Raw genomic sequence first — 27,623 nt, forward strand, 5'->3', positions numbered from 1 at the left:
GTGTTACGATCAAAAGTGGTTTCTTAGCTATAACACATCCTACAGGACCATTTCTTTTAAGATTTCTTTGCACAGTCAAACCCAGATAACTCCCAGACACTATGCAACACTTCAGTGGCTTACCTCCTGTTGTGATTTAGCCAGGGTCGTCCCCCCAGGGCTGGGGTTCAAATTCATGTTTCATTAATTTTTTTTATTTAAATTTATGGTACTTTTGTTGAGTATTTGCTTTATTCTTTGTTTTTATTGTGTCCATGTATATTAGCTGCCTGGGTTATTTTCTGTGTGTTTTGTAGGTGGTTCCTCAAGAGGTGTGGCCACCTGCCAATCACCACCAGGAACTGACCTTCTCCCTATAAGTTCAGAGAGTCTCTCACAGTCCCTGGCAGTTCATTGTGAATGCACTCTGGGAGTTTGGTGAGTTCATTTGCCTTTTCTGTGCTTTGTTAGTATTGGGATGTTGAACTTCATGCTCTGTTTTTGACTGTTTCTGGGTTACTGCATTGGGACTCTGTTTGCCTTGAATTGCCTTGTGTTTCTCGGCAACACCATTTTGCCACAGTTTTTTTTGTGAAAATTAAAACCTTTTTATTTTTTTTTAAGTTTCTGTGTTTGCTGATTTTTCTAGCCCAGGTTTGGAGATGTATCCCTCTCTAGTGGGCATTATTAGAAGTGCTTTTTCAACATTTTGGGAGTTGCTTATCTTGGATCTCCTAGTCATAACATCTTCAGAGTTTTTAAGTATCATTTATCAAATAAGACAACTGTTTTTCATCTTCAGTGGTAAATTCTGTCTTAATTTCAGTTTTTTCAAATTTCTTTATGGCTGCTTGAACCACCACATCTTGAAAATCTGGTTGTACTGAGTCCAGTCTAGACGGTAAAAATTTGAGAATGGGGCCGGGAGAAAAGTTGTGGTCAAAGACAGGAAGAGGTCCAAACCAAAAAGACCGCCAACCATTCATCAAAAAAAAAAATCAAAATGCTAACACAAAAATTCAATACAATACAATACAATACAATACAATTTATTTTTGTATAGCCCAAAATCACACAAGAAGTGCCGCATTGGGCTTTAACAGGCCCTGCCTCTTGCCAGCCCCCCAGCCTTGAATCTCTAAGAAGACAAGGAAAAACTCCCAAAAAAAACCTTGTAGGGAAAAAATGGAAGAAACCTTGGGAAAGGCAGTTCAAAGAGAGACCCCTTTCCAGGTATGTTGGGTGTGCAGTGGGTGTCAAAAAGAAGGGGTTCAATACAATACAATACACAGAACAGAACAAATCCTCAATACAGTATAAAAATAAAAACTTTAGAAGTACGGAGCAGAATTTAACAGTAGATGATATCCCATAATATGATTTGGATTTGTTTAGAATCCTGGAGACCTCATCCATCAAGCTGCCTCCCCATTTGGCCATTCCACAGCTGAATCCGATAAAAGGACCCCTTTTTTCCCACGATTCTTGCGATCCTCCATCAGGGATGACTTTACCTTAGGCAGGCAAAACAATTTGACAGGTGGGCCGTGGCACCAAGTGCCACATTTGAGTACCGAGAAGATAAACAGAATAGGTGAGGGTTAGTATCCAATTCTAACTATCGTGTTACTTATGTTTTAGTGCTAATGACTAACAACAGAGATGCAGTCTGTACAGTTAATCAGCAGCTCTAGTCAGGATATGCTAAACTGAAGTAGTGAGTCTTCAGCCGGGATTTAAAAGCTGAGATCGAAGGGGCATCTCTTATAGAAGCAAATGAAAGTCTAAAGCCAAATGTGATGGTGTGAGTTGGTTCCACACTACAGGGATTCTCTGGAACCCGCCACCATTGATAATGTTACTGAGATGAGCCTAGCAAATGAGGACACACACATAGCAAGGGGTTGGTACAAAGGTGTATAGTGCTTTTGTTAAACTTCAAAAACAGATGAGTGTCCAAATTGCAGTGCTAAAAATTCAATCAACAAATAATCTGAATGTCCCAGTGATAGTGGAGGTTAAAAACAAGGCATAAATACAGTAAATCCATTAAAACGGAGTTAAAATCCTGCAAGAGTCTCCTCTATAAAATCACAGTCCCCAGTGCGTCCCTTTAAAACAGACATCTCTCCAGCTTATCCTATTCAGACCTCACAACACGGAGTGACATCAGCCAACAGGCACAGACAACTTTTTGATGTGTTTGTGTCCCTGCTGCCCATTCTATGGCGATTCAGAGGACACCACCAAGCATCCTATCCCTTGACTCCCACTGCCCTCGCCGGTCTTGCGGTGGAGTCCTACACAGTAATGTGTTGCTTGTGCTCCCAAGCTCAACATGAGCAACCCTCTGTCCCCTTGAACGTCCAAGGTTCAATCCCCATAAGAGGATGCAAAAGTGTGTACACCTGACGAGCCCCAATAAGGGCGAAACACGTGTTGTGTACTTTTTGTATCATTTGGCAGATCCTGTATCACATATCTATGTTCTGTTTCTTGCAACTGAGAGGACATGGAGGATGTTTGCTGATTGGATGATCAACTACAAGCGTTACCTGGTAGGTAACCACCCAAATAATCAGATTGCTATTTAGACTTATGAATATATATATATATATATATATATATATATATATATATATATATATATATATATATATATATATATATATATATATATATATATATATATAAATCTATATCTGTGGTGGGTTGGCACCCTGCCCGGGATTGGTTCCTGCCTTGTGCCCTGTGTTGGCTGGGATTGGTTCCAGCAGACCCCCGTGACCCTGTGTTCGGATTCAGCAGGTTGGAAAATGGATGGATGGATGGATATATATATATATATATATATATATATATATATATATATATATATATATATATATATATATATATATATAGTGGATGCTGTATGGGCTGGATGTGTTTCTCACTTGAACGGGAGGCTCCAAGATGGCAGATAGGCATTCCAACCAGGAAAGATAGGGGAACCAGACCCGGAAGAATTGACCAGAACAGAAGGTTGGACCGCCCCTTGAAGAATGAAGATGTTGCCTTTTCCTCCCCCAGCACGCTAGACCGCAGCAGTACCAGATAGCAGTCCCCAGGAGGAAACCAGCAGGACATGTAGTCTGGCAAAGCAGCCCTACTGGGGTCACTGGGTGCTGCAAGATGGCACTGCAGGGAGGCAAGCTCCCTGTTGTAATAGACTTCCATGTGACCCAGAAGTGATTTTGTTGGGCAATCGCCCTGACCCCAGAAGTATTCCCGAGGCCCGTAATAAAAGAGACTGCACTCCCTTGGCCAGGTGAACCAGAGCTGGGAGGTACAGAGGCAAAACTTGACTGGAGGAGGGCAGTGTGGTGGAAATAAAAATAATGTGAGGAGAATTGTGGAGCAGAGAGATTACAATATGCAAGTTTTTGAGACAACTCAGGCCCCTTCTTCAGGCAAGATAACATTTCATCTTGCCTGAAGAAAGGGCCTGAGTTGCCTCGAAAGCTTGCAAATTGTATTTTTTTAGGCTAGCCAATAAAAGGTGTCATTTTGCTTGACTTCTCACTATATAATATATATACTGTATATATATTGTGATGGAAACCAGGGCGTGAGTGAGCCCAAACTCTGACATGAACTCACAAACGCAGTCCTGGGTTCAAATAAAAGTTGGTTTATTCACCCTAAATCCTTTTCTTAGTTGCAAAAGTACAAAACACAGGTTCCTCTTTTCAATATACACAAAATCTCTCTCCTTCCAACTCTTACCACCGCACTGCTCTCCACCAGTTCAGTGTTGGCTCTCCTCCTCCGAGCTCCGACTTGCCTGGCCAAGGGAGTGCGATCCTTTTTATTAAGGACCTGGGAAAACTTCTGGTGCCAGGACTGTTGCCCGATGGAAGCACTTTTGGGTCATACGGAAGTCCATCATAGCAGGGAGCTTGTCTCCCTATAGTGCCCTCTTGTGGCACCAAGTGAACCCAGCAAGGCTGCTCTGCTGGACTACCTTTCCCTGTATGCCCTGCTGGCTTTCCACTGGTCACTGATATCCACGGCTGCTGCCATCTAGTGTGCTGGGGGAGTAAAAACCCCCCAGTGATATATTTTCCTTTCAATGGGCTATCTGTCAATCCCTTCCAGTTCTTCCAGTCCCTTCCAGTTCCAGCTCCCTTTCTTCTCCCCAGCCAGGATGCTTATGTGTCTGTTAGAAATCTCTCACCCAGGCAAGGAACCTTTCAGTCCAGCCCATGTGGCATCTGATATCTGTAGTAGCTCACATTAAGTTGAAATCCTTGATACCTGACTACAGAGTAGTCAGTTGGTCTGCACCTGTATATATCGAGGCACTTGTGAGGTCCTATGTTCCTTCTCAACTACTCAGATCTGCTGTGGAATGGTCTCTGGTGATGCCATCTCTGTGTGGTATCAAATCTCAGTCCAGACTCTCATATGTAACTTCTAGCTAGTGGAATGAGCTGCCCACCTCCATTCGAATCTCTGACTCCTTCAATGTATTCATGAAGCATTTGAAGTTTCTTGTTTGGTGGATTTCTGTCTAAGTGATATTAGCTGTTAGGTTTTGTAAATCTGGGAATTATAACTCAATTGTATTTTCCTTTGAGCTTTTCACTTGTGATGATCAAGTTTGTACACTTTGTTCCCAGATCATTCCCCAGACTGATGTTTACTTGATTATGTTGACCTGTTTTGTATGTCAATTTGGATAAAAGCATCTGCTAAGCAAATAACTGTAAATGTTAATGTGTTGTCCATGCATTGTTCTTAGAATCACTGTACTGTAGGACGGTGAACCTTCAGTCCAGTATGAGGACCAGAGCATTCAGGAGCAGGTTTCCATTAAGGATATCTTTGCTTTGTTTAGCGTTCCCTCGACCCTGTCAAGTATCCCAGTCCCTGCCGCTGAAAAACAACCCGACAACATGATTCTGCCACCACATGCTTCACTGTTTGAATGGTATTAGACAGATGATCAATGATTCCTAGACATTTTTGTAGTCTTCCTCAGATCTGGGCCTTGACATGATCCTGTCTCTAAGATCTGCATGGAATTCATTCAACCTTGGTTTTGACTCTGCTGTAGGACCTTCTATAGACAGATGTTTGACTTTCATAATCATGTCCAGTGTAATGGAATGACCACAGGGGAACTCTAGACAAGATGTAGAAACATCTCAACAATGATCAATAGAATGGGAGGCACCTCAGCCAAATTTCAAGTGTCACAGCAAAGGGTTTGAATATGTGTGTTAATTTGATATTTCAGATATATTTTTTTTTTAATTTGCAAAAATTCCTAAAAGTCTTTTATCACTTTGTCAGTATTGGATATTGAGTATTATTTAATATGAGAAAAAATGAATTTAGATTATTTTAGTTTAATGCTGCAGCATAGCAAAATGTAAAATGCAAAGGGGTTGGAATACCTTCTGATGCTGCTATAAATACAGTGGGTACGGAAAGTATTCAGACCCCCTTCAATTTTTCACTCTTTGTCATATTGCAGCCATTTGCTAAAATCATTTAAATTTTTTTTCCCCTCATTAATGTACACACAGCACCCCATATTGACAGACAAAAAAAAAGAATTTTTGAAATTGTTGCAGATTTATTAAAAAAGAAAAACTGAAATATCACATGTTCCTAAGTATTCAGACCCTTTGCTCAGTATATAGTAGAAGCACCCTTTTGAACTAATACAGCCATGAGTCTTCTTGGGAAAGATGCAACAAGTTTTTCACACCTGGATTTGGGGATCCTCTGCCATTCCTCCTTGCAGATCCTCTCCAGTTCTGTCAGGTTGGATGGTAAATGTTGGTGGACAGCCATTTTTAGGTCTGTCCAGAGATGCTCAATTGGGTTTAAGTCAGGGCTCTGGCTGGGCCATTCAAGAACAGTCACAGAGTTGTTGTGAAGCCACTCCTTCATTATTTTAGCTGTGTGCTTAGGGTCATTGTCTTGTTGGAAGGTAAACCTTCGGCCCAGTCTGAGGTCCTTAGCACTCTGGAGAAGGTTTTTGTCCAGGATATCCCTGTACTTGGCCGCATTCATCTTTCCCTCGATTGCAACCAGTCGTCCTGTCCCTGCAGCTGAAAAACACCCCCACAGCATGATGCTGCCACCGCCATGCTTCACTGTGGGGACCGTATTGGACAAGTGATGAGCAGTGCCTGGTTGTCTCCACGCATACCTCAGTGCAAGACACATGACAGTCCGCATGGAGTTTGCTAAAAGACACCTGAAGGACTCTGAGATGGTGAGAAATAAGATTCTCTGGTCTGATGAGACCAAGATAGAACTTTTTGGCCTTAATTCTAAGCGGTATGTGTGGAGACAACCAGGCACTGCTCATCACTTGTCCAATACAGTCCCCACAGTGAAGCATGGCGGTGGCAGCATCATGCTGTGGGGGTGTTTTTCAGCTGCAGGGACAGGACGACTGGTTGCAATCGAGGGAATGATGAATGCGACCAAGTACAGGGATATCCTGGACAAAAACCTTCTCCAGAGTGCTAAGGACCTCAGACTGGGCCGAAGGTTTACCTTCCAACAAGACAATGACCCTAAGCACACAGCTAAAATAATGAAGGAGTGGCTTCACAACAACTCTGTGACTGTTCTTGAATGGCCCAGCCAGAGCCCTGACTTAAACCCAATTGAGCATCTCTGGAGAGACCTAAAAATGGCTGTCCACCAACGTTTACCATCCAACCTGACAGAACTGGAGAGGATCTGCAAGGAGGAATGGCAGAGGATCCCCAAATCCAGGTGTGAAAAACTTGTTGCATCTTTCCCAAGAAGACTCATGGCTGTATTAGCTCAAAAGGGTGCTTCTACTAAATACTGAGCAAAGGGTCTGAATACTTAGGAACATGTGATATTTCAGTTTTTCTTTTTTAATAAATCTGCAACAATTTCAAAAATTCTTTTTTTTTTGTCTGTCAATATGGGGTGCTGTGTGTACATTAATGAGGGAAAAAAATAATTTAAATGATTTTAGCAAATGGCTGCAATATGACAAAGAGTGAAAAATTGAAGGGGGTCTGAATACTTTCCGTACCCACTGATATATCAAGTCATTATTCATATCACATTAATTTAACACTAGCGGTGAACGTAACAGACGCACCTTTGAGATGTGAAACACTGTAGTACCTGGAAAAAAATCCTCACAGGGGCAAGGAGAACATACCCATGCCACACTGACAGTGACAGGACTGCAGTCATGGTGCAGCATTTCCATTCCACCACAATACAAAATGTCATATTGTCTCCTTTTGTGCTCCAGTCAATTAAGCAAGACTGGGTTCTGACTTAGATTCAATAAATTGGATAGTGTACAGAAAATTAAAATGTCACATTGTATTGTATTCTTGCTTTGCTAAGATATGCCTGGTTGTGTTGCTCAAGTTAAAGAAACTTTTGTGTCCGTTTGTGATGAGGATTATCTTTACCTTACAGGCACAGAGTTTTGGTTACTGTTGTTGATCTAAACCCTGTGCAAACTCCACGCAAGACTAGCCTGCGTTTTGAACAGAAGTCCGTGCAACAAACGGGGTAAGGCAAGCCACTTAATTAGCTTTAAGACTTAAGTACACGTCAGAAAGAAACAGTGCAATATGGCATGAAATACTTGTCGTGAGACTATCATGATAAATGTGGACGTGGCTGTGTCTTGTTACCACGTTAATCGTTTGCTTTCTGCAAAAAACGCAGATATCCCCATTATCATAAATGCCGGCGTGTGCCTTTAACTGCGCATCTCGGTCGAGCGGAAGGATTAGTGTGGGTGGGCTTAAGTGTCCAGATGAGCTGAAAGCGGATGCCTATAACGCTGTGTCGTTGATGTCGTTCGGGGATCAAGTTGCAGGGGGTGACCCCGGCCCTGAGTCGTGGAGATTCATAGGCCCAGTCCCCGAGCTGACCAAGACGCCTTGCCGTGTAGTTCACGCCACGCTCGATCGCCGCATCTGCCTCTTTTACATCAACGGCTGCTTCTTCGCCATGGACGCGAGATGCGCGCACTCGGGTTAGTAGTAACGAGAGATTTAGGGGGGAGGGTTGGGGGGACGCGCACACGAGGCCGCGTGTTTTAGCGAAGGTATGTGATTGGTGCTCGAATGCTTGGCAAGGCAACACGCACAACGTATCATTTGGTAGTGCCAAATGGCTTGGGACATGAGAACTACTGTACACAGTAAAGTTTAAGGTAGGTGACCGCTTGTTTAAGTGAGCTGTGCTCAGCGTTGGTCACTTGAATAAAAACGTTTGTCTAATGTTCAATTATATCATTTTATATTTACTTAAAAATCACTGCTCTCAGTAGACAGCATGAAGAGGGTGGGTTGGCAGAGCAGTACATAGGTCCACACTTTTGATTTCCATGATGGGTAGCACTCCGTATGGCATTTTGTGTGTTACTGTTTAAAGATATGCTGCTAGATTGATTAGTAACTTAAAATTGTCCTGTTATAAGTGAATGTGGGTTTGTGCTTGAGGGTTGCCCCTGTACACTAGTGTACTGTCCATCCCTTGTTGTTTCTTCACCACCTGAAAAGATTCCCATCAAACATAGTATAATAAAAAGCAGGAGTGGAAAGTGGATAGAAAGAGACACAACAATCAATAACAAAAGACGGTCATGCAACCTTACGTGCACCATATAAAAATACAATACTGTGCACAGAAATATGTAATGATATGTTACCCTCAGTATGAAACAACTGACACTAATGGCTGCCTGTCATACTTCTGGGGTGCTTTTAGCTGTTGATATCACCTGCCACTTTGATGGGGTAAAACCAAATTCTGGTTATCTGGGATCAGAGACAATATGACACAAACCTTATTATTTTAGTTTTTGCTGAAGGTCAGTGTTGTCAAACTCAGATCCTGGATTGCCACAGTGTGTTTTTATACCAGTAGCTTTCCAATAGTACCCTAAGTTCTTGTCAATAAGCCGCGGCTTATCTAAGGAAAAAAGTTGTGAAAATGAAAAAATAGAATATCGGCTTATACATAAGTCCGGCTTATACATCCATCGCGGGGGTTGCGTTCCAGAGCCACCCGCGAAATAAGAATATCCGCGAAGTAGAAACCATATGTTTATATGGTTATTTTTATATTGTCATGCTTGGGTCACAGATTTGCGCAGAAACACAGGAGGTTGTAGAGAGACAGGAACGTTATTCAAACACTGCAAACAAACATTTGTCTCTTTTTCAAAAGTTTAAACTGTGCTCCATGACAAGACAGAGATGACAGTTCTGTCTCACAATTAAAAGAATGCAAACATATCTTCCTTTTCAAAGGAGTGCAAAGCAAGCAGTCAAAAAAAAATCAATAGGGTTTTTTGGCTTTTAAGTATGCGAAGCACCGCCGGTACAAAGCTGTTGAAGGCGGCAGCTCACACCCCCTCTGTCAGGAGCAGGAAGAGAGAGGAAGAGAGAGAGAGAGAGAGAGAGAGAGAGAGAGAGAGATAGAGAGAGACAGGTAAAAAAAATCAATACGTGCCCTTTGAGCTTTTAAGTATGCGAAGCTCCGTGCAGCATTTCTTTCAGGAAGCAGCTGCACACAGCCCCCCTGCTCACACCCCCCTACGTCAGTGCAAGAGAGAGAGAGAGAGAAAGTAAGCTGGATAGCTTCTCAGCCATCTGCCAATAGCGTCCCTTGTATGAAATCAACTGGGCAAACCAACTGAGGAAGCATGCACCAGAAATTAAAAGACCCATTGTCCGCAGAAATCCGCGATATATATTTAAATATGCTTACATATAAAATCACAATTTAAATGACCGCTACGCGCTCGTGTTGACTCGGCGACGCCCAGAGCAGAAAGAACGCGCTCCGGCCGCTCCAACCGCGCCATGCGGGGAGTGAGAGAGACGGCAATATCTCACACTCTCTCCCCCCTTAAAGAAATTAAATGGGCGCGAGTGAGACCACTGACCTCCCTCCCTTCTATTAGTTATAGGTTATAGTACGTTCGGCTTATCCATGAGTCCGGCTTATCTATGATACGATTTTATTTTAAAAATTCGTATGATTTTTGGTCTCCGGCTAATACATGAGTCCGGCTTATAGACAAGAACTTAGGGTAAGTTATCCCTGATGTTAATGAAACATGCTGCTTTTGCCTTAATTTCTATTGACCTGATTTTTAAGGTTCAGGACCCTTATTTCTTTTTCCCTTAATCAACAGCCAAAGATAAGGTGAGATGCAAAGTAAACAAACAAGCCGCTAACCTGATCACATCTGTGTCTGTGTGTCCATCATACTGTCCTGCCTGGAGCAGAGCGAGGCCCATCTGTTATATTAAAGGGACTAGGAGAAGGAGTGAGAGCTAAAAACACAGCACAGGCCAACATGCAGACAGATACTGTAGACAGTCAGTGAGGATCACAGAAGTTCAAAAGTATAAATGGGAAATTAATGCAAAAGTCAAAACACTAGGCAAACTTGTGGTCATAAATTTGTGCTCACCAATACATTCAGAACAACAACACACTTTTTTCATTTAACAGTTTTAACCACTGATTTGCACAAAGAATACAACACCAGCTTTTAAAGAGTCCCACTGATAATGCCACGTCCACAGTGTCCGTGCATAGAGTTGTAGCAACGGGACCACCAAATGGTGGCACTTATGAGGAAGAAAATGGTGACATGGCAAGGCAAAAACATGTGGATAAAAATTCTTAACAAATGTCAAGAGATAATAATTTGTAAAGCTAAACATGCAGTGTGAATCTCTGATGTTCAAAACAGTCAAAATACCAAATATCTCCAAAATAAAACATATGTGTTGCAAAAAATATTTAAATCTGGATTGTTACACATACTTCTGTTTCAAAAAAATAAGAACATAAGAAATCTGATGAATGAGTGGAGACCGCTCATTTAATCAGGCTCGTTTACTGTATCTAGCTAATAGCTAAGCAGTCCTAATGTCTCATCCAGAGACGTCTGTTAAGGTTTCTGCTCCAACTGCGTGTCTCAGTAGTTTGTTTCAGACTCCCACAACTCTTTGAATAAAGCAGCTATTTCCTGGTTTCGGTCCTAAATAAACTTCCCCTTGAATTCAAATGGTTAAGGTCTGAGAAATCTTGATCTTCTCTCGTCCACAAAACATTTCTCCGTGGGCTTTCAGAAAAACAAAAAAACAAAAAACACAAACAATACACAGAAATGTGAAATTCTGAATCTCATGTTAGCTCACATAAGCTGCTGTGCTCTTTGGTGACATTTTTAGTGTTTACTTGAGCATAATGTTAGCATTTTTCAGTTCTTTTCATTAGGGATTTTCAAATTTTGGATTATTGCTTCAGTTTTTAGTATGTTGAATATTGTATTGTGGCTTTGATTAATTGGCTCATTTTAGTATTTCTTGATTAATTAATTTATCTGTTATTTGTTTTCATCGATAGTAGTTTAGTTTCATTTTTAGTTATTATTTTAAATATTTTGTCTTATTATTTCTCCATTCTTTATTTTATTTTTATTTAGTTTTTTGAGTAATAAATTCTTTATCAAATCGTTTGATAAAATGTAATAGAATTTAGGTTTTGACGTTTGTTTTTTTTTTGGGTGGTTTTGAGGGAGGTGGATGAGACTATAGAGGAGATGTGTAAGGAGAAAGAAAACCCTGTTGCTGTATGGGGTGGCATGGTGGCGCAGTGGTAGCGCTGCTGCCTCGCAGTAAGGAGACCTGGGTTCGCTTCCCGGGTCCTCCCTGTGTGGAGTTTGCATGTTCTCCCCGTGTCTGCGTGCGTTTCCTCCCACAGTCCAAAGACATGCAGGTTAGGTCGATTTGCGATTCTAAATTGGCCCTAGTATGTGCTTGGTGTGTGGGTTTGTGTGTATGTCCTGCGGTGGGTTGGCGCCCTGCCTGGGATTGGTTTCCTGCCCTGCGCCCTGTGTTGGCTGGGATTGGCTCCAGCGGACCCCCGTGACCCTGTGTTCTGATTCAGCGGGTTGAAAAATGGATGGAATGGATGTATTGTGCTTCCTTGGAATGAGTAATTAGAATCATATTGAAGTATTGTGTAAATTAAACATCTCATATCTGAACCCAGGACTGTGCCGTCTCAGGGTTTGGAGTGCCGCTAAGCCCCCCTGGTGGTCACAGGGTATATTCCTTCATTTAAAATGGCTTATCATTTGTATCGATGCCCTAACATTAAAGGCAATGTGGCCCAGGCACTGTCACATTTTCTTTAACACATAAGAATGTTGAAATCTTTGATTCACTTTATGAACCCGGGTGTGTCACTTTACCTGCCAGTGTTTTGGTTAAACAAAATATGAAAGCGATTGTACTGAATATTTTGCCATTCAAGTATTAGTTAATAAATTGATGACTTTGGAATTCTAAAATTATCAGCAGTTTTATCAGCAATGTGAAGTAAATGAAGTAGCAACTTGAAGGAAAACAAAAGACTGACCCGTTGGTATTTATTTATTAAATGATTTTATTAATTTTATTTCAAGAAAGTAACATAGTATATAGTCAAGCAGATAAAATTTGTAGAACTTATACAACAAATTACTTAAAAAACAAATCTAGAAAAAAACACTCATTGGACTCATTGGCATTTAAAAAAATGATGAATAATACATTTTTATGATTCTGGAGTTTTGGACTGTGCAGATTACATTTTTGTTTGTTTTATAATATTTTCATTTTAAGACTAGGGAGCTCTGCCCCCTGCTCGCTTTGCTCATCCACCCTCGGGTTTGGTTTACCGGATATATACAATTTAAAGATATTGTTATTTTCATGGGAATTGTTACATATGCATTATTTTCACTTTTACTTTACAACTTTTGTGAAAACAATACTTGTCCTTAATTTCTGGCCAGGGGGCATGGTTGAATCTTTCTCGCAGGACATGTAACGCTGCTCGTGTCATGAAGGGGGAGCGGCTGAACGCACGCTAAGGAGAAGCGTTCAGATCATCTGCTGTCTTTCTGCTGCTGCTCCTGGCAAGCTACGTGTTCTGCTTGTCGTTGTTTTAAGAGCTGGGAGCACATGATGTCTGTCTGCCAAAAGCATTCCAACAACTGCTTGGTTAGATGTCTATGAACTTGTTTTAAATGTTGTCTCACTGCCTTGTCTCGCGTGACGTTAAAGTGTCTCTCGTGGGACGTCAAATTGTCTTCCCAGAAGATCACGTCTCGTCTCCCTAGTCTCCCTCCCAGGATTTTTTTTATAATAGAGAGATGTGACTTAACTTTGTTATTTTTGAAACTTCCATTGTTTTTAGATTGGTATCTATATTCTTGTTAGCAACACTGTCCCATTGCTGCCACACAATGCCAGAATGTTGAGTCAGTGATGTAATTGGGTATTTAAGGTGGTGTTGTGTTCTTCCCAGCCTCCAAGATTTTAGCTTCTTGAAGAAAATGGATGTTGTGCTTGTTACAGTAAAAATCTTTTAAGGGTTTTAGCACTTTGTGTCACAATGGTTTTGCTTAACAGTTTAAACTTTGGCTGCCCGGAATTTTGGGTTTGGCCTTGTCCTACACTAGTTTTCCTAACCCCTTTCCTTCCTTTTTCTCACTGCTAGTCCATTATGGCAGCACAAAAATGTGCACCCTTGGTTAATTTTTAAGTGGGAAAATACATTTTTAAATGTCAGCTGTAATGAAGAAAGAATTTACATCAAAGTCAAGAGTAAAACAACAGCCGTGGCCTTTCTCCAGAACTTGGACCGAAAGCTGTAGTGCAAAATGAAACATACGTCCATCCATTTTGTAAGTCTGGGTAAGAAGAGTGAGAAGGTTGTACTTTTGTCATGATTATGCATGCACCACACAAGATCTGTGTCTAGAGGTGTTTTTCATTATAGTGAGGACGGGAAAAAATGTTGCACCATAAGATGAAGAGAATTATTCAGAATCATTGAGTTGTGATGAAATGAAATGATTACTTTCAAATCATACAGAAAGTGTAAACTCCACGTCCATTCTTATCTCAACTCTTCTGTACAATTACTGTTTTAAATTTGAGCACAATATACTTCATCTGAGTAGGTTAGGCCATGATACTGGGGCTCGTCCAGATGCAGGGGCATTTATAGTCCAGTCAATTGAGACCCCTTGGCTACAGTCAGGTGATCTCCATTGAAGTAATTTTGTGGCTTCTAAAAACAATGGGCTGCACTGGTGAGGATTTAGGTCTCTCAGATTAAGGGGGATGAACACTTACGGAATCAATTATTTAGTGTTTTATAATTGTAAATAACTTAGATTACTTTGCAGAGATCTGTTTCACTTTGATTTTCCATCCATCCATTTTCCAACCCGCTGAATCCGAACACAGGGTCACGGGGGTCTGCTGGAGCCAATCCCAGCCAACACAGGGCACAAGGCAGGGAACCAATCCCGGGCAGGGTGCCAACCCACCGCAGCACTTTGATTTTAAAAAGTTTATTTTTTCTGTTGGTCAATATCAGAAAACCCAAGTTCCTTGGTTATTGAGTGTTTTATAACAAATAAATGTGAAAACTCCCAAGTGGATGAATACTGTACTTTGTATTGGTACTGCATGTGCATCTGTCCTCCATTGCCTTTTGCTGCCATTGTGCTCCACTCTGTGTTGTATGATAACATTGCCTTGGACCCTCTCCTATAAAAGTATCTAGAAGCTGATATGCCGCCTTTGTCACTGAAGATCCAGTCAAATGTATACAAAATCAGCCTTGTTTCAATGATCCCACAGAGATCTCATCTTCTTCTAAAATAGAATTACAGGCCGAGCAAATTCATGCATACACTGGAGGAAGCTGGGATAGGATTTGTATCTTTAACTCCAAAATTACAAGTGTCTCCAAGTTTGAGGACAATACCAGCAAGCCAACTTAACATGGCATGAAAGCATAGAGTACAATGCCCTTTACTTACATTCTTATTAGCAGCAGTTCCATCATTTCACCTGCCTGCAAGAACGATTTTTCTGTTTTGAATTTGTTTCCCTTGGAATCCATTGAGAAGTATTTCTTGACATTAATGTCAGACTTTGAAGGTGACCTCATTCCCATCAATTACTAATAAAAGAAATAATGAGCAGAGTCTTGTATATTAGAGCACATAGTTCAGGAAATGCAGAATTTGCTCCAGGTAAATGGAAAATCGTTTTTGCATTCTAGCCAGACATTAGTTTAATCCTTTTGAATCTGCAGCAGCTCCCATGATATTCTGTAAAGGAATGTACATGAATTAGTTGTAGGTATGTGTTTGTGGTTTTTATTTGTTTCTGTCACTTTTCCAAGATTTTTTTTTGTCTTGACAATACACAGGTCAGGTTTTTAGAATCTCCTTGTGTGCAATTTACACTTTTTACAGGAGGAAAAACACATGGTTACAATTAGGAACGAAGTAAGTTTAAACAAGCCTGGAGTCTGCTGCGGGACTTATTAAATGACAGTGTGATTTTGGGGTGTTGTATATCACTGATGATAGAATTTCTTTTAAAAGTAACAAGTGTATCGTGTAACACAAGTTTTCCGATGGATGCAAACTATTATTTCAGTTGATCTCCGTAAGCTTTCTTTTACAAGAAAGTATATTCCTTAAGTAAAGTGATCTTACAAAAATAATAACAATCAGGAGTCTGTTTAAAATGTTAAGCTGCTTCCTCCAGTAGTTGGCTTCCAGATTATTTGAGGGAGTCCATTTATAGAAAGGCTTTTAACTACTAGATATATATCACTTATTAAGTCAATAAACATGCAGCATGGAGACGGAGGCTATGGAGATCTTAGCTTTTCACAGAATCCATAAATAAAGATCAAATGCCATTAAAATTGTTTTTCTAAGGGTTTCACTGGCCTACCCACACACCCTCCGCTAAATCAACTAAACCTCAGCTATATTTCAGCAAAATATGAACTGAACTGTAGGATCATCATAAGATTACATTTTGCATAGGATTTCTTTGGAGGAGCAGTCCTCAGTAAATTGGTAAAGGTCTTGAATTTTCTCCATTTGCAGATCACTTTTCATGCTGAGGAATGATGGGCGTCACATTGTGTGTAGATGGCTTTGTAAGCAGACTAATAAGTATAAACACTTTTTCCCTCTAAGGCTACATCCACACTAATACATTTTCATTTAGCGATCTCCATCCACACTTTTCACATAGTTTACAAAATTATCTCCATCTGCACTAAAATGTTTGCAAATGCATTTGACGTTGACGTTCACCTACACTGGGCTTCTGCACATTGGCTGAAAAATCCTTGAAGGGACGGTACAGTAACATTGCTGACCATGAGATTTATCACAATACTGTAGTGACCAGTGCGCATTGTGACAGACGGCTGGGGCTCTTACCCAGCCAAGACATCTTTGTGATGGAAGGACCGGGTGAGAGAGCTTGCACAGGGTATTATCTCCTCCGGAACGGCAGACGGCATCCCCCCTACGGTGCCACTGGCTTGGAAGCTCAGCTTGGGGTCCATGGTCACCGCCAGGGGGGAACATGGAGAACTGCTGAGCTCTTTATTGCAGAACTTCCACCACAGCTGGAAGTGCTGCCAGAAAGAGATTCCGGAACACCTGGAGAACTTCCATGTGCTCTATAAAAGGAGCCGATTCACTCTATTCAGGGAGCCGGAGTCGGGAGGAGGAGGATGGAAGCTTGCTGGAGGGGGATTGGAGGTGGAAGGAGTGAGTGAAAGAGATGGAGAAGAGAAAGAAAAGAAAGTGCCATTGTTGATGAAGGAAAGGGTTTCCCCCAGTGGTAGAATAAAACGTGTGGGTGTGTTGTTGGACTTGTGCCTGGTGTCTGTCTGTGTCGGGTTTGGTGAGCTGGTTCCCTTCCTGGTGGCCACAGCCTGTATGCAGTATTCAGACTGTACAACATGCAATTTAGATGCATTTAGGTAATCAGCACAAGAAGCACCATGGAAAGCAACTCTTCTCTGTCCACTATGTTGGAATATCTTTTTCTTCAGTGAAGGGTGACCAGTCTAGGATTGAGACGTTGTAATAAGCAAGATCCAGTCAGAGAAAGAATGTATAAAAAGCATGAACAAATCAGAGTGAGATTAAAGTTTATGTTTTTGAAAATCTTAATTTTCCCTTCTCCACGTTGCAACACCAAGCCGGCGTTTTCAGAAATATATGGCTCTGGAGAGCATTTTCAAAATTCTTTGTTTGAGGAGGTTAAAAACACTACAGTAGTGTGGATAACAGGCAAAAACAGAGAGTAATGTCTATATTTTTAAAATAAAAAAATAGAAAAATGTAGTAGTGTGGACGTAGCCTATGACTTTAAAGGAAAAGACTGCAAGGACTCAAAATGGTTGCCATTTTAAACGGGTGATGCCCTGTTTTAATGCCTATGATAATATGAATCCACATTACAGCTTTCCTGGAATCTTCTTATCATATCTTATTAATTTTTCTTATTATGTTTTTGTTTATTTTTTTAACATTATGATGGTAAGATCACCATGGAACCATTATGAATACTTGATGCCATTATTGATGCCATTTTGTGCCATCCCTGTTGCTTATGGTTGCTGTGCCCTTTTTCGATTATGATTACTGTGTCATTATGTGAATTTCCCCTTGGGATTAATAAAGTATCTATCTATCTATCTATCTATCTATCTATCTATCTATCTATCTATCTATCTATCTATCTATCTATCTATCTATCTATCTATCTATTATGCTCTACCTACATACAATGAGTGGCATGCAGCCTAGAGTTGGATTTTATTGATAAAGCATAATTTGAGACGATTGTTTAGGATAGTTTAGGATCTCCGGCTATTACAGTGTAGTTTTAGTAAAGTGCTCTGCTTTTAGCGTCTTGGCTTAGTTTGACTTCTCTATTATCTGACCTCGCCTTTGTCTTTTCTCCCATGGTATGTTCCATTCCCTGGTTAAAAAAAGAAATATACATATAATGTGTTTCTTGTCTTGGGCAAGTACTGCCCAGAGCATTTCATTACAGTTGAAGGATAGAATGGTGTATGAGGACATTGTCTTTTTCACAGTACTAATTCAATGAGTAGTCTTCCTCACATTGGTTATTGTAGATTTATGTGAAGCATTGTTGGAAATCCTTTTGAAATAATCAGGGGTTGGAGGGGTAGTAGGTGGGCAGAGCCAGCTGGGGTTTCAGATCTTCTTCCAGGGTGGATTATTTCAAAGCTGTGAAGAAAGCAGATGGACACATGCTGTCTTCTGATACCCTCACTGACAGTCTCTTTGGCGTAGGATACAAATTTCACCCGATCAGTGCATGATGTGCTATCAGTTCTTTAGACCAAACACTGTCACTTTACCATTTGCAAAGCCCATCTTGTAGTGCACTTTAACTTTGTCTTGTGTATCAGTGGTTAACGCCTTTTTAGGCAGGCATGATTTCACAAAAACTGAAGCCTCAGCAGGACGTGAGATTGTCAAATGCAGATGTTACTTGAAAAAGAATTTGAGTTTCTAGAATAAACCACAGGAGGCTATATTAATGTTATTGTAATGTGCTGAGGTCAGTGCAAAAGCAAATGCGAGTGACAGCTAAAGAAGTGGGTGAGGTAAGGGAAGGTCAGAAAATGGTCAAAGGTAAAGTACAAGCTATGCTACCTTAAGCAGAAAACAACTAAACATAAGGTAAGGTCATAAAATAAAAGCACAAGAAACTAGAAGCAATATGAGACTAAACCTGAGAGTCTTGATGACAAGCCACCAAAGCAGTGCCAGGAGTCTCCTTAAGTAATGTGAATTAACTCAAAATGGTTTGAGGTGGCAGCTGCAAGCAAGAGGCAGGTTCTGAGACATTTCGCCTGCTGTCTAATCATCGCTTCCAGACATGTCCACAAAAGCTTTAAAGGGACTGGCCTGCAGTTGGAACAGAAGGAAGGACAGAAAAAATTCTGTGAAGCGTGACTGCAGAAAACTTAAGAGCCACAATGGCTCCTTAGAGTCCGGGTTTAATGACTGAACAATCCCTGACACTTTACTGATTTTGATAAGCACGCACTGGCTTGTACGTGTGAGCCTTCTGCAACTATACCAAAATTTATCCATGCATTTGGTCATCACTTTCTTCGCCTTCTAGGAACACAACATGAAGATCTTTGAGATCCTTCTGGGAGTTCAAGACAGCATACTGTTGTATGTAAATTCAGTCCGGAGGTGGCACACTCAAGCTGTTGTCAAACACAAAATGAATGTATAAAGACCTAATTATTAAATAATAATAATAATAATAAATAAACAATAAATACCAGGAGGTGAGATCACAGAAGAACACCAACTATCAAACAAAATCGAAAACAGTAAACCTACTGGTCCTTTTTGCACTTTCATACAAATTTTTTGTCCCAGTGCCGGGGCAACTCATACGTGGACCCAGGTGCTAGTAAACACAAAAGTCCTCAACTAATTCCAACACACCAGTGTACCAGTCTACACATGGAATAATACAAAAATGTATACAAGTTACTTAAAAACCAAAAACATGGCTGGCCTTACAACTTGAATCATTACGCGTTTTAACAGAGTCTGACTACACACCTCCAGTGCCAGACGCCTCTGTGGCTGCTCCAACCACAGGACCCTGTGGCTGCCACTGGAGGTCTGCAGCCAGACCCCAGTTTTTCCATCCCAAATAACTTGAGTTTAGACCTGGAGTGAGCTCACCATGGTCTAGGCACTGTGTGAGAGCTCACCTTGTGAAAATAATTAGCCGTTTATCAGGAATATAAAATCTTGATTTGCAAGCGTTTGCCTTTTTGTATATTTATTATGATGATGTCAGTTATTAAGTCTAGTCAAGGTGCAAGGTCAAACATTCATTCATATCAGGATTATTTTTACTGCCTTACACTAAATATTTAACTTTCACAACTTTGGCCTGAACTGATGAGCCAGTTTTGGTGCATGTTTTAGCTAAGTGGGTGCCACCCTGGGAATCATCGTCTGCCAACTGAGTTTGGCACTTAGTGGTACATTCTGCTGCTATATAGGGGAGCTCAAACCAGGACCTTTTACTCTTTTGTGTTTTCTAACTCTCTCTTCTGTTAATTATGTTTCTCAGTTCCTGACTTATGATTTTGCATTGTCTTCACCAACTGCTGCACACTAACAAACACAAAGTAAAGTTATCTGTGATTCAGTCCTACAAGGGCACAGGTCACACAGTGCTTTACTAACCAATGGCTAGGGATGCACCGATACCGAAACGGGTATCTGGTATCGGCCTCGATACCACATTTTCTAAAGTACTCGTACTCGTTAAAAGTCCCCCGATACCAGGGACCGATACCACGGTCTGAGAAATGTCTATGTTTGAGTGGCGTGTAAGGGGTTAATCACAGGTGCCGAGTGCCCGCCCCCAGGCCCCGGCTGCAGCTCAGAGTGGGGAGAAGGTGAGGCGAGACATGTCAGCCGTGTGGAACTATTTCAAAGTGAATGAAGACGACAAAACAAAGGCGGACTGCAAATTGTGCTCAGCGAAATTGTCCAGAGGAGGCTCAAAAGGTAGCGCATTTAACACAAGTAATTTAATCAAGCACCTAAAATCCCAACACGACAACGAGTACAAAGAGTTTACCCACGCTTCTAAACCAACACAACCCACGCTGCAGCAAACTCTTGCAAGACGAGAGAAAATGTCCAGAGACAATCCACGTGCTGTGAAAATAACACAGGCAATTATCGAGTACATTGCATTGAGTGACCAGCCACTCTCGGAGGTAGAAAATGTGGGATTCCTGCGTCTCCTCCATGTTCTGGAGCCCAGATATGATGTCCCAAGCCACCGCTACATGACTGACACGGAGCTGCCTAAACTACACGACTCTGTGAAAAAACATATCCACAGCCTACTGCAAGCCTCCTCTGCGTTTAGTTTCACCACGGATATTTGGACAAGCAGTGTTAGCCCCGTGTCGCTAATTAGCCTAACCTCCCAGTGGATAGACGAGAGTTTCTTGTTTTTTTTGTTAAATTATATGACTACAGGTGTTACCTGTAAATTTAAATCATGTTTTTATTAAGTACTCGGTATCGGCAAGTACTCGGTATCGGCGAGTACTGAAATGCAAGTACTCGTACTCGTACTCGTTTTCCAAAAAAGTGGTATCGGTGCATCCCTACCAATGGCAGTTACTTAGTTTGGATGGAGTGCGCCTAAAATAACCAAATGAAAAACACTGCATTTTAGTTTTAAATGTACCAAACTAATATAGCTATTGGATAAAGCCAATACATACAATGTTAAGGTTAATTACTCTACAAATGAGCTGTCTTAGATCAGGGCCCAGGTGCCACTGCAGCTATAGCACCCCCCAAAAGCGCCCTTTATGTTTGAGTGGTTGCCTGTTGCACTTGCCATTCTTATTTACATGAGAGACACCCCCTTCTCCCCACACCTCAGTTGTACGTGCCAGTTAAACCTGTGTCTAACGTTTCTCCTGATTCCAACTAACCTCTGGCAAGTAGGGTCCATTAAGCCCCGGCCTATGACCACTTTAGTCGCCCTGGAATCCCCTCTAAGTCTACCTGACATAATATTAATTAGGACAGAACACATAATGAAATAACTTCTACCTGTTAGCACTTAACACCTGTCCTGTACCGACTGAAATGTATTACCATCCCAGCCCTAACCAAGACCTCCTCCACACCATCTAGGTGCAAGCAGGACTCTGAAGTCAACTTGGTAAATTTTGATGAGCTTTGCTTAGCTGATTTCTGTTTTCCTCAAAACTTTTTCTCATATTATACACTTTATAGTAGTATCATCGCGACATCTGGGCAGATACTCATCCTGTCTGTGTGGTAGTCCAGCAATGATCACAATGACTGCCCTCATTTTCACTGTGTTAATGGTTTATTTTATTTATATTCATCTGTCCATCTATTTCAAATAATTACAGGGGACTTAGATCCTATCTGGGCAGCATGAGGCACAAGGAGGGAGCCAGCAGTGGATGGTGTGTCAGTCCGTTACAGAGCACACTCGTGCATACACTATCACTTTGCCAATTTATAGTGACTCATTAATCTGATGTCTTTAAGATGTGGGTGGAAAACTAACGTTTTAGGAGACACATTCAAACAGATAATGGGACATTTTGTGCAAACAGGTAGTAAGCGAAGCAGAGTTGCTTTATTGTCATACAATGTGGAATCACTGTGGTATTAGAAGTCACATGATTAGTTCAATGGAGGTCATCTGTCTAGAATGTCAGCTGATTGAAGTATAAATGCACCTTATCTGGAAGGAACAACTTGTGGTGCATCGGTATGGTGGCCTAACCTACACAATGAAGACAAAACGAAAACTCCAACCAACTTTGTGAAAAGTGATTGAAAAGTACAAGTCAGGGGATGGAGACAAGAAAATCTCCCAAGGAGTCCAGTTATGTCACCTATTAAGAAATGAAAAAACTATGACATAGCTGCAAATCTGCATAGAGGCAGCCATCCACAAAAACTGAAAGATCATACAAGAAAAAAATCAGTGTGGGAGACCATCAAGAGACCTTTGAGTGGAAAGAATGTGTAAACTACAACTGTTGCTCAGGAGCTTAACCAGTCGCAGCTTTATGGAAGAATGGCAAACAGAAAGCCACTGTGAAAAAAACACACAACATCTTGGCTCTGTGGTCTGATGAGACCGAAACTGAGTTTTTGGTCCTCGGACTAAATGCCATTTTTTAAAATCATAAACACAGTATCCCCATCAGGAAACGTGATGGTGGCAGCATTATATTTTTATAGGCACTGTCAACGGAAATTACAAATCAAAATGGCACTTGAAGACGTCTCTAAAACATTTATCCAGTTCTCCTTCCTAGCAAGTAGGACAGCAGAAGCCTCCTTCAAGATCTCTGTCTGCAAGCAAGAAGGGAGAAGCCTGAGCCACCAAACAGAACCTTTGAATATGTTCCCAGTTTTATGACACTGGTAACCCTGATAGGCAAATCTTTAGACTAACACAGGAAACTTCATCACACACTCGAAGAGCCAAGCTGTCTACAAACTCGTCCAAATTCAGTCTGATTTATACAGTATATGGCTGAAAGCAGGCGTGCCCAAATTTTGTTGTGCAGGACAGATGAAGATCATCAAAGATAATTCTTTGGCCCGTGTGCAGTACAAAAGCTCTTCATTTGTGTAGTATGGTGGCCCTGCCATATAAAGACACATCAGTTTTGTCCTGCACCCAGCACCCCATCCCACTCAATGTAACAATCAAAGGAGTGATTCAAAGTTGGCCCAGTAGCATGCTTAGCAGTGCACAATCCCTAATTTACTACCATGTCAATGAGTCCGATAGCAGGTACTTTACAGAGTAGTAAGTTATAGTGTTAATATTGTCACCTGTACAGAGTCCAGTGAAATTCTTACCTGCACGTCTGACCAATATGTAGCATGTTGCCACTCTCCAGCGTCATGATCAACAAGAATGGGTTGAAATACAGATCTTCACAGGAATTAATGTCAGGCACTCCAGTTTCTATCTGTCCGTAACCTGAAATCTTATTATATCATTGCATGAGTATATACTGTACACCTGTCTTAGATTTATAATGTAATCAAAATTACAGTAAAGCAGAAATATGTTTTCTGATAACTTCAAATTAATATTTTTAAATAAGAGTTGAGATTAATGTTTAAAGATGCTGAAAGAAATGTTCAGGAATCTGGTAACAGCTTGTGGACAGCTCTATAATAATGGATTGTGCCAGTGCTCACCTGTTAAGGTTTTAATGGACATCACCATTGGTGGACCATGCTGGTTTCTAGCTATCCCATTTTAGCTAACTTGTTGGTAGGATGCAGAGTGAGTTGGTGGAGCGGCTTGGTGCTCTAATTCTTTTTTTCTTTGTACAGAGTGGACACAGGGTACATAAAGGCATGGCTAAAGCTCTATGACTGACTGATTTAAATTTAGCTAAACCACCGTCTGACATGAATGAAGGAGTTAAAATGAGCAATAGCTTAAGTATTTCTGTTTGGCAGATGCTTCTATTTGAATGTTTGTAGCTGAAATGGTAGCTCAAGAGAGTAATGAATTGCTAATTTAAACCAAAACCCCAAATTGCAGTGGAACACAGAAACGCGAGCACTAGGCGGCTAAAGATGATGGCCCTGAAGCCGTGTTTGCAGCCTTGCGGGACAGACATTATGAAATCCTGGCTACTCTTCCTGTCTCGGATGAGAAATTCCTCCCCGTCATGCTTTTCACCACCAAATCAGTTGCAGCTCGTAAACACTGCGACTGCAAACAGCGCTTATTTTAAACAGAGATGCCATTGAGAAAAGAAAAAAAAAAAAAAACATTGACTGGTTCAGTTGGGCACCTTCTTCCTGCTCATGAACTTTTACTACCTTCCTTTTCACTTAGCATGCATTCTTAAAATTGTTTTTATAAAATAATGTACAGTAAGAGCGATATTAACTGATATCACTGAACAGTAAAGAGGAAAGGCCGTAGTTCTTGACCACTGCCACTTCTTAATCACTAGTTGTATTACTCGGCTTTGTCTGGGAAATTTTCTAAGTTAGTCGGCACCAGTTTTAGTGCTGTTTGTTAATTGTATATATCAGAAGTACCATGTAACTAACAAAATGTCTTTCTATGTACAATATATAGTGGTGTTGGTGTGAAGGACATTACACAGAACTTAGTAATAAAACAGTGCTTCGTAATGTTGCAAAGGTGATTTAAGGTTTTATTCATTCAAATCTAAAAGCTTTCCTTAGCATCAAAGCCTAAAGAAAAAAAACAAAGATCACTTATTGCTTTTACTGACTCAAAGGCACCGTCCCGTTCTCTTCTTATTACGTTCTGAAAATAGCACCTCACCGCGATTCGTTCTCTTCAGTCGTGGCTTGGCTCCAACGGTTAATTTGTTTCTTTATTTATTCTTTTTTTAATTTTATTTCAAAAAGCACTTCGCGCTGATCCTTGATTGATATTGCAAACGTAATGATGATATGCAAGTGGAAAACAGTGTTGGCTTTTTCAAAAACCACTGATAATAAAAATAGCGTAATCAGTTTATTTCATATTTATTGTCAGATGTAACAAACTCTTGGTCTTCTCTATTTTTACTGTTTCTAACTGCACTTGCATCACCATTGGATTCACCCAAAGCCCTCCCTCCATCCACTCTTCAAATCGTGTTCACGATTCACGAAGGGGAAAAAAATGTCTTTTTAAATGCTGCCTTTTGAGACAATGGAATTATTATCCCAAAATGGCTGAAAAGAAAACAAAACACAGCAGTTATTACCCTTGATAACATGGTGCTTTTATCGATTCACTTATTTACACTTTGTGAACTTTGATGGAATTGTCTGGAACAGCAGACTGGCTGATGGGAATTGTAGTCCACACTTCTGTATTCGATTAAGGTTGCAGATAAGGGGAGATAATATATATTAAACTAGCCGACGCCCCCCGTAGCATACGGCAGTGTAAGAATAGGAACGGAAAACAGTGAGAAAGGAATTCAGAAATCAGGTAGAAATAAATACTTCTTGAAAGACGCAGTGTGCATGTAGAATTTCCAGCCAAGTAGGATTACATGTGAAAGTGATAAATAAATCAGGCTTTCCGAATTTACGTACTATGGCCATGGCATCCTGATCGTTTTGTTGCATGTATCTTGGACTTCCTGGAAATGTGGATGGTAATATGATCATTTTGCCTACATGTACATTGTTATTTTCAGTGTTTGCTTACAGTGCGTCTGTATTCAAACATTGTATTGTTCCACGCACAGATCTTGTTGATGTAATCTGAGATAGTTGAGACACGCACCCTCTGTTTTAACATATGCATCTACGACGTACTGTTGGAACAGTTTGCCGCCGGAGTACAAAATACTAAATGTATTCCTCGTTGCTAATCTGTACGTGTAAAATTGGCATTGAATAAGCCTTATTCGCTTGGCGGTTCTTTTATCGGGTACATGTTGTAAATCTTTGTGCCAGCCAAAGTCTCCATAAGGGAATAAAAGTGGGTAATCCACAGGATCGCAAATTCATATTGAGCGTGAAAATCTGTTTACAGGAGTTGCGTATGGGATAGATGCAAATGTCCCTTTCGGCAGGTGTTTCGCTATCTTCTCCGATGAAAATCACTGCAATGTTGGGGCATTGTATCGTCGTAAATCCTGCCCAGGGTTTTCCTTGAAAACCATTCGTACAGATGCTGTTGGAATGGAATGAGCGATTTCATGCATGTGTTTGTATGATTTAGCGAAGGGGTTGATGGTTCTGAGCATGGAATCTAGCTGGAGAAGTACATTTTCGCTGCATGCAGAGTTTGCTTTATTTTGTAAGCGTACTACTTGAGTAGCTTGTGCTGTGTCAAAAACATACAACTGTCCATATCCTGGAGAGGTAGAAGTGTTAGCGTATAGTGGAGAGAGTTGGTGATAAATTTGTCCGTGTATTTTAAAACAGTATGGTCCGTGGCCAGGAAATTGAGTTATCTGTGCACCCATGGAAGCAAATGCTAGAGAAGAGTTGTATTCTCAAATGTGTTCACGATAATTTTTAGCTTCTGATGTTTGCTGTGTAAGAAGCTTTGTAAAGACATAGGTGGCTCCCGCCGAGGTGGTAAAGCTACTTTACCATTGTGGCAGCACCTCGAGTACTTGTTGGCTGTATTATGCTCAGCAGGCCAGTATAGTGCATGACATGGAAGACGACGAATAGGAATTGAGCAATGCCGTGTCGGCTGCGTGTGGGCGGGACCGGTTTTGAAGTGGAAGCAGGACGAACCAGAAGAGAAATATATATAAGAGATACTTTTCTTACTGGATCATTTGCTCAAATTTGGCCACACAGCCACAGTGCTTTCTAAGCACTTGCTAATCGTGTGTTCTTCGAGCTTTGCTGAACTTCACCCCTTTCATTTCACTTCTACACTGCTTTCATTTGCATAAACTGGTACACCCCATTTCTCTGTGTAATCTCTGTCTGCATTGTGGCAAAACTAGGGATGCAATGCGTTAAAATGTCCCCCTTGCTACAGCATAATTTGTGAAAAATATTAACCAAGAGAAAAAAAAACACACATTGACTAATTTTGTTTATTCTACATCATCAAGTTTCATTAATCCATCAAGGCATTTTGGTGATTTTCAGGTATTTAGTTTTTCGATTGTGTTTTGGTTTTTTTTTACCCCTAAATACACTGGTCTACAAAAAAATATTTTTTGTTTGCTTCTGGGACCTTCAGAGCATCTCTTTATTAATTTTTTTACACTGATTTTATATATGAAATCGGAATTAAGCCAGCACGTCAGGTTTTTGAAATACACATCATTGACGTTTTGACACTTTTGAATATCAATATAATATATCAACATGATATCTGGAGTTTGGACTATGTCCCACCAAAGTTGTTTTATACTGAAAACAAACCAGAAGACGATACCAGAGACACGTTACAGCAAATTTATGTCAATTTACCTCAATATAAAAGTGAGGTCACTGTGCCCAAAAATGTTGGAGGCACTCACTTTTGCACTTGTACTGCACATCTATCTCTCTTTGCAAGAACCAACAGTAGTCACCCATCATGCTCGGAGTGAATTTTTCCCAATATCAGTTTTCCATCACCTTTATATCTTGATGA

General features: G+C 40.8%; 2 protein-coding genes across 2 annotated transcripts in view; both read left to right on the top strand.

Annotated features, from left to right (window-relative positions):
• The window catches only part of armc6 (armadillo repeat containing 6), a 494,113-nt gene that overhangs the window by 105,571 nt on the left and 360,919 nt on the right, over positions 1 to 27,623 (top strand). The window lies entirely within an intron of this gene.
• The window catches only part of si:ch211-212d10.2 (uncharacterized protein LOC557710 homolog), a 46,991-nt gene continuing 27,077 nt past the window's right edge, over positions 7,710 to 27,623 (top strand). The window contains exon 1 of the mRNA XM_028816241.2: positions 7,710 to 8,026. Coding sequence (XP_028672074.2) covers positions 7,732 to 8,026 — 295 coding nt within the window. The 5' untranslated portion in view covers positions 7,710 to 7,731. The remainder of the gene's footprint in view (positions 8,027 to 27,623) is intronic.

The sequence above is a fragment of the Erpetoichthys calabaricus genome, chromosome 12 (assembly GCF_900747795.2).
Source record: "Erpetoichthys calabaricus chromosome 12, fErpCal1.3, whole genome shotgun sequence".
Lineage (NCBI taxonomy): Eukaryota > Metazoa > Chordata > Cladistia > Polypteriformes > Polypteridae > Erpetoichthys > Erpetoichthys calabaricus.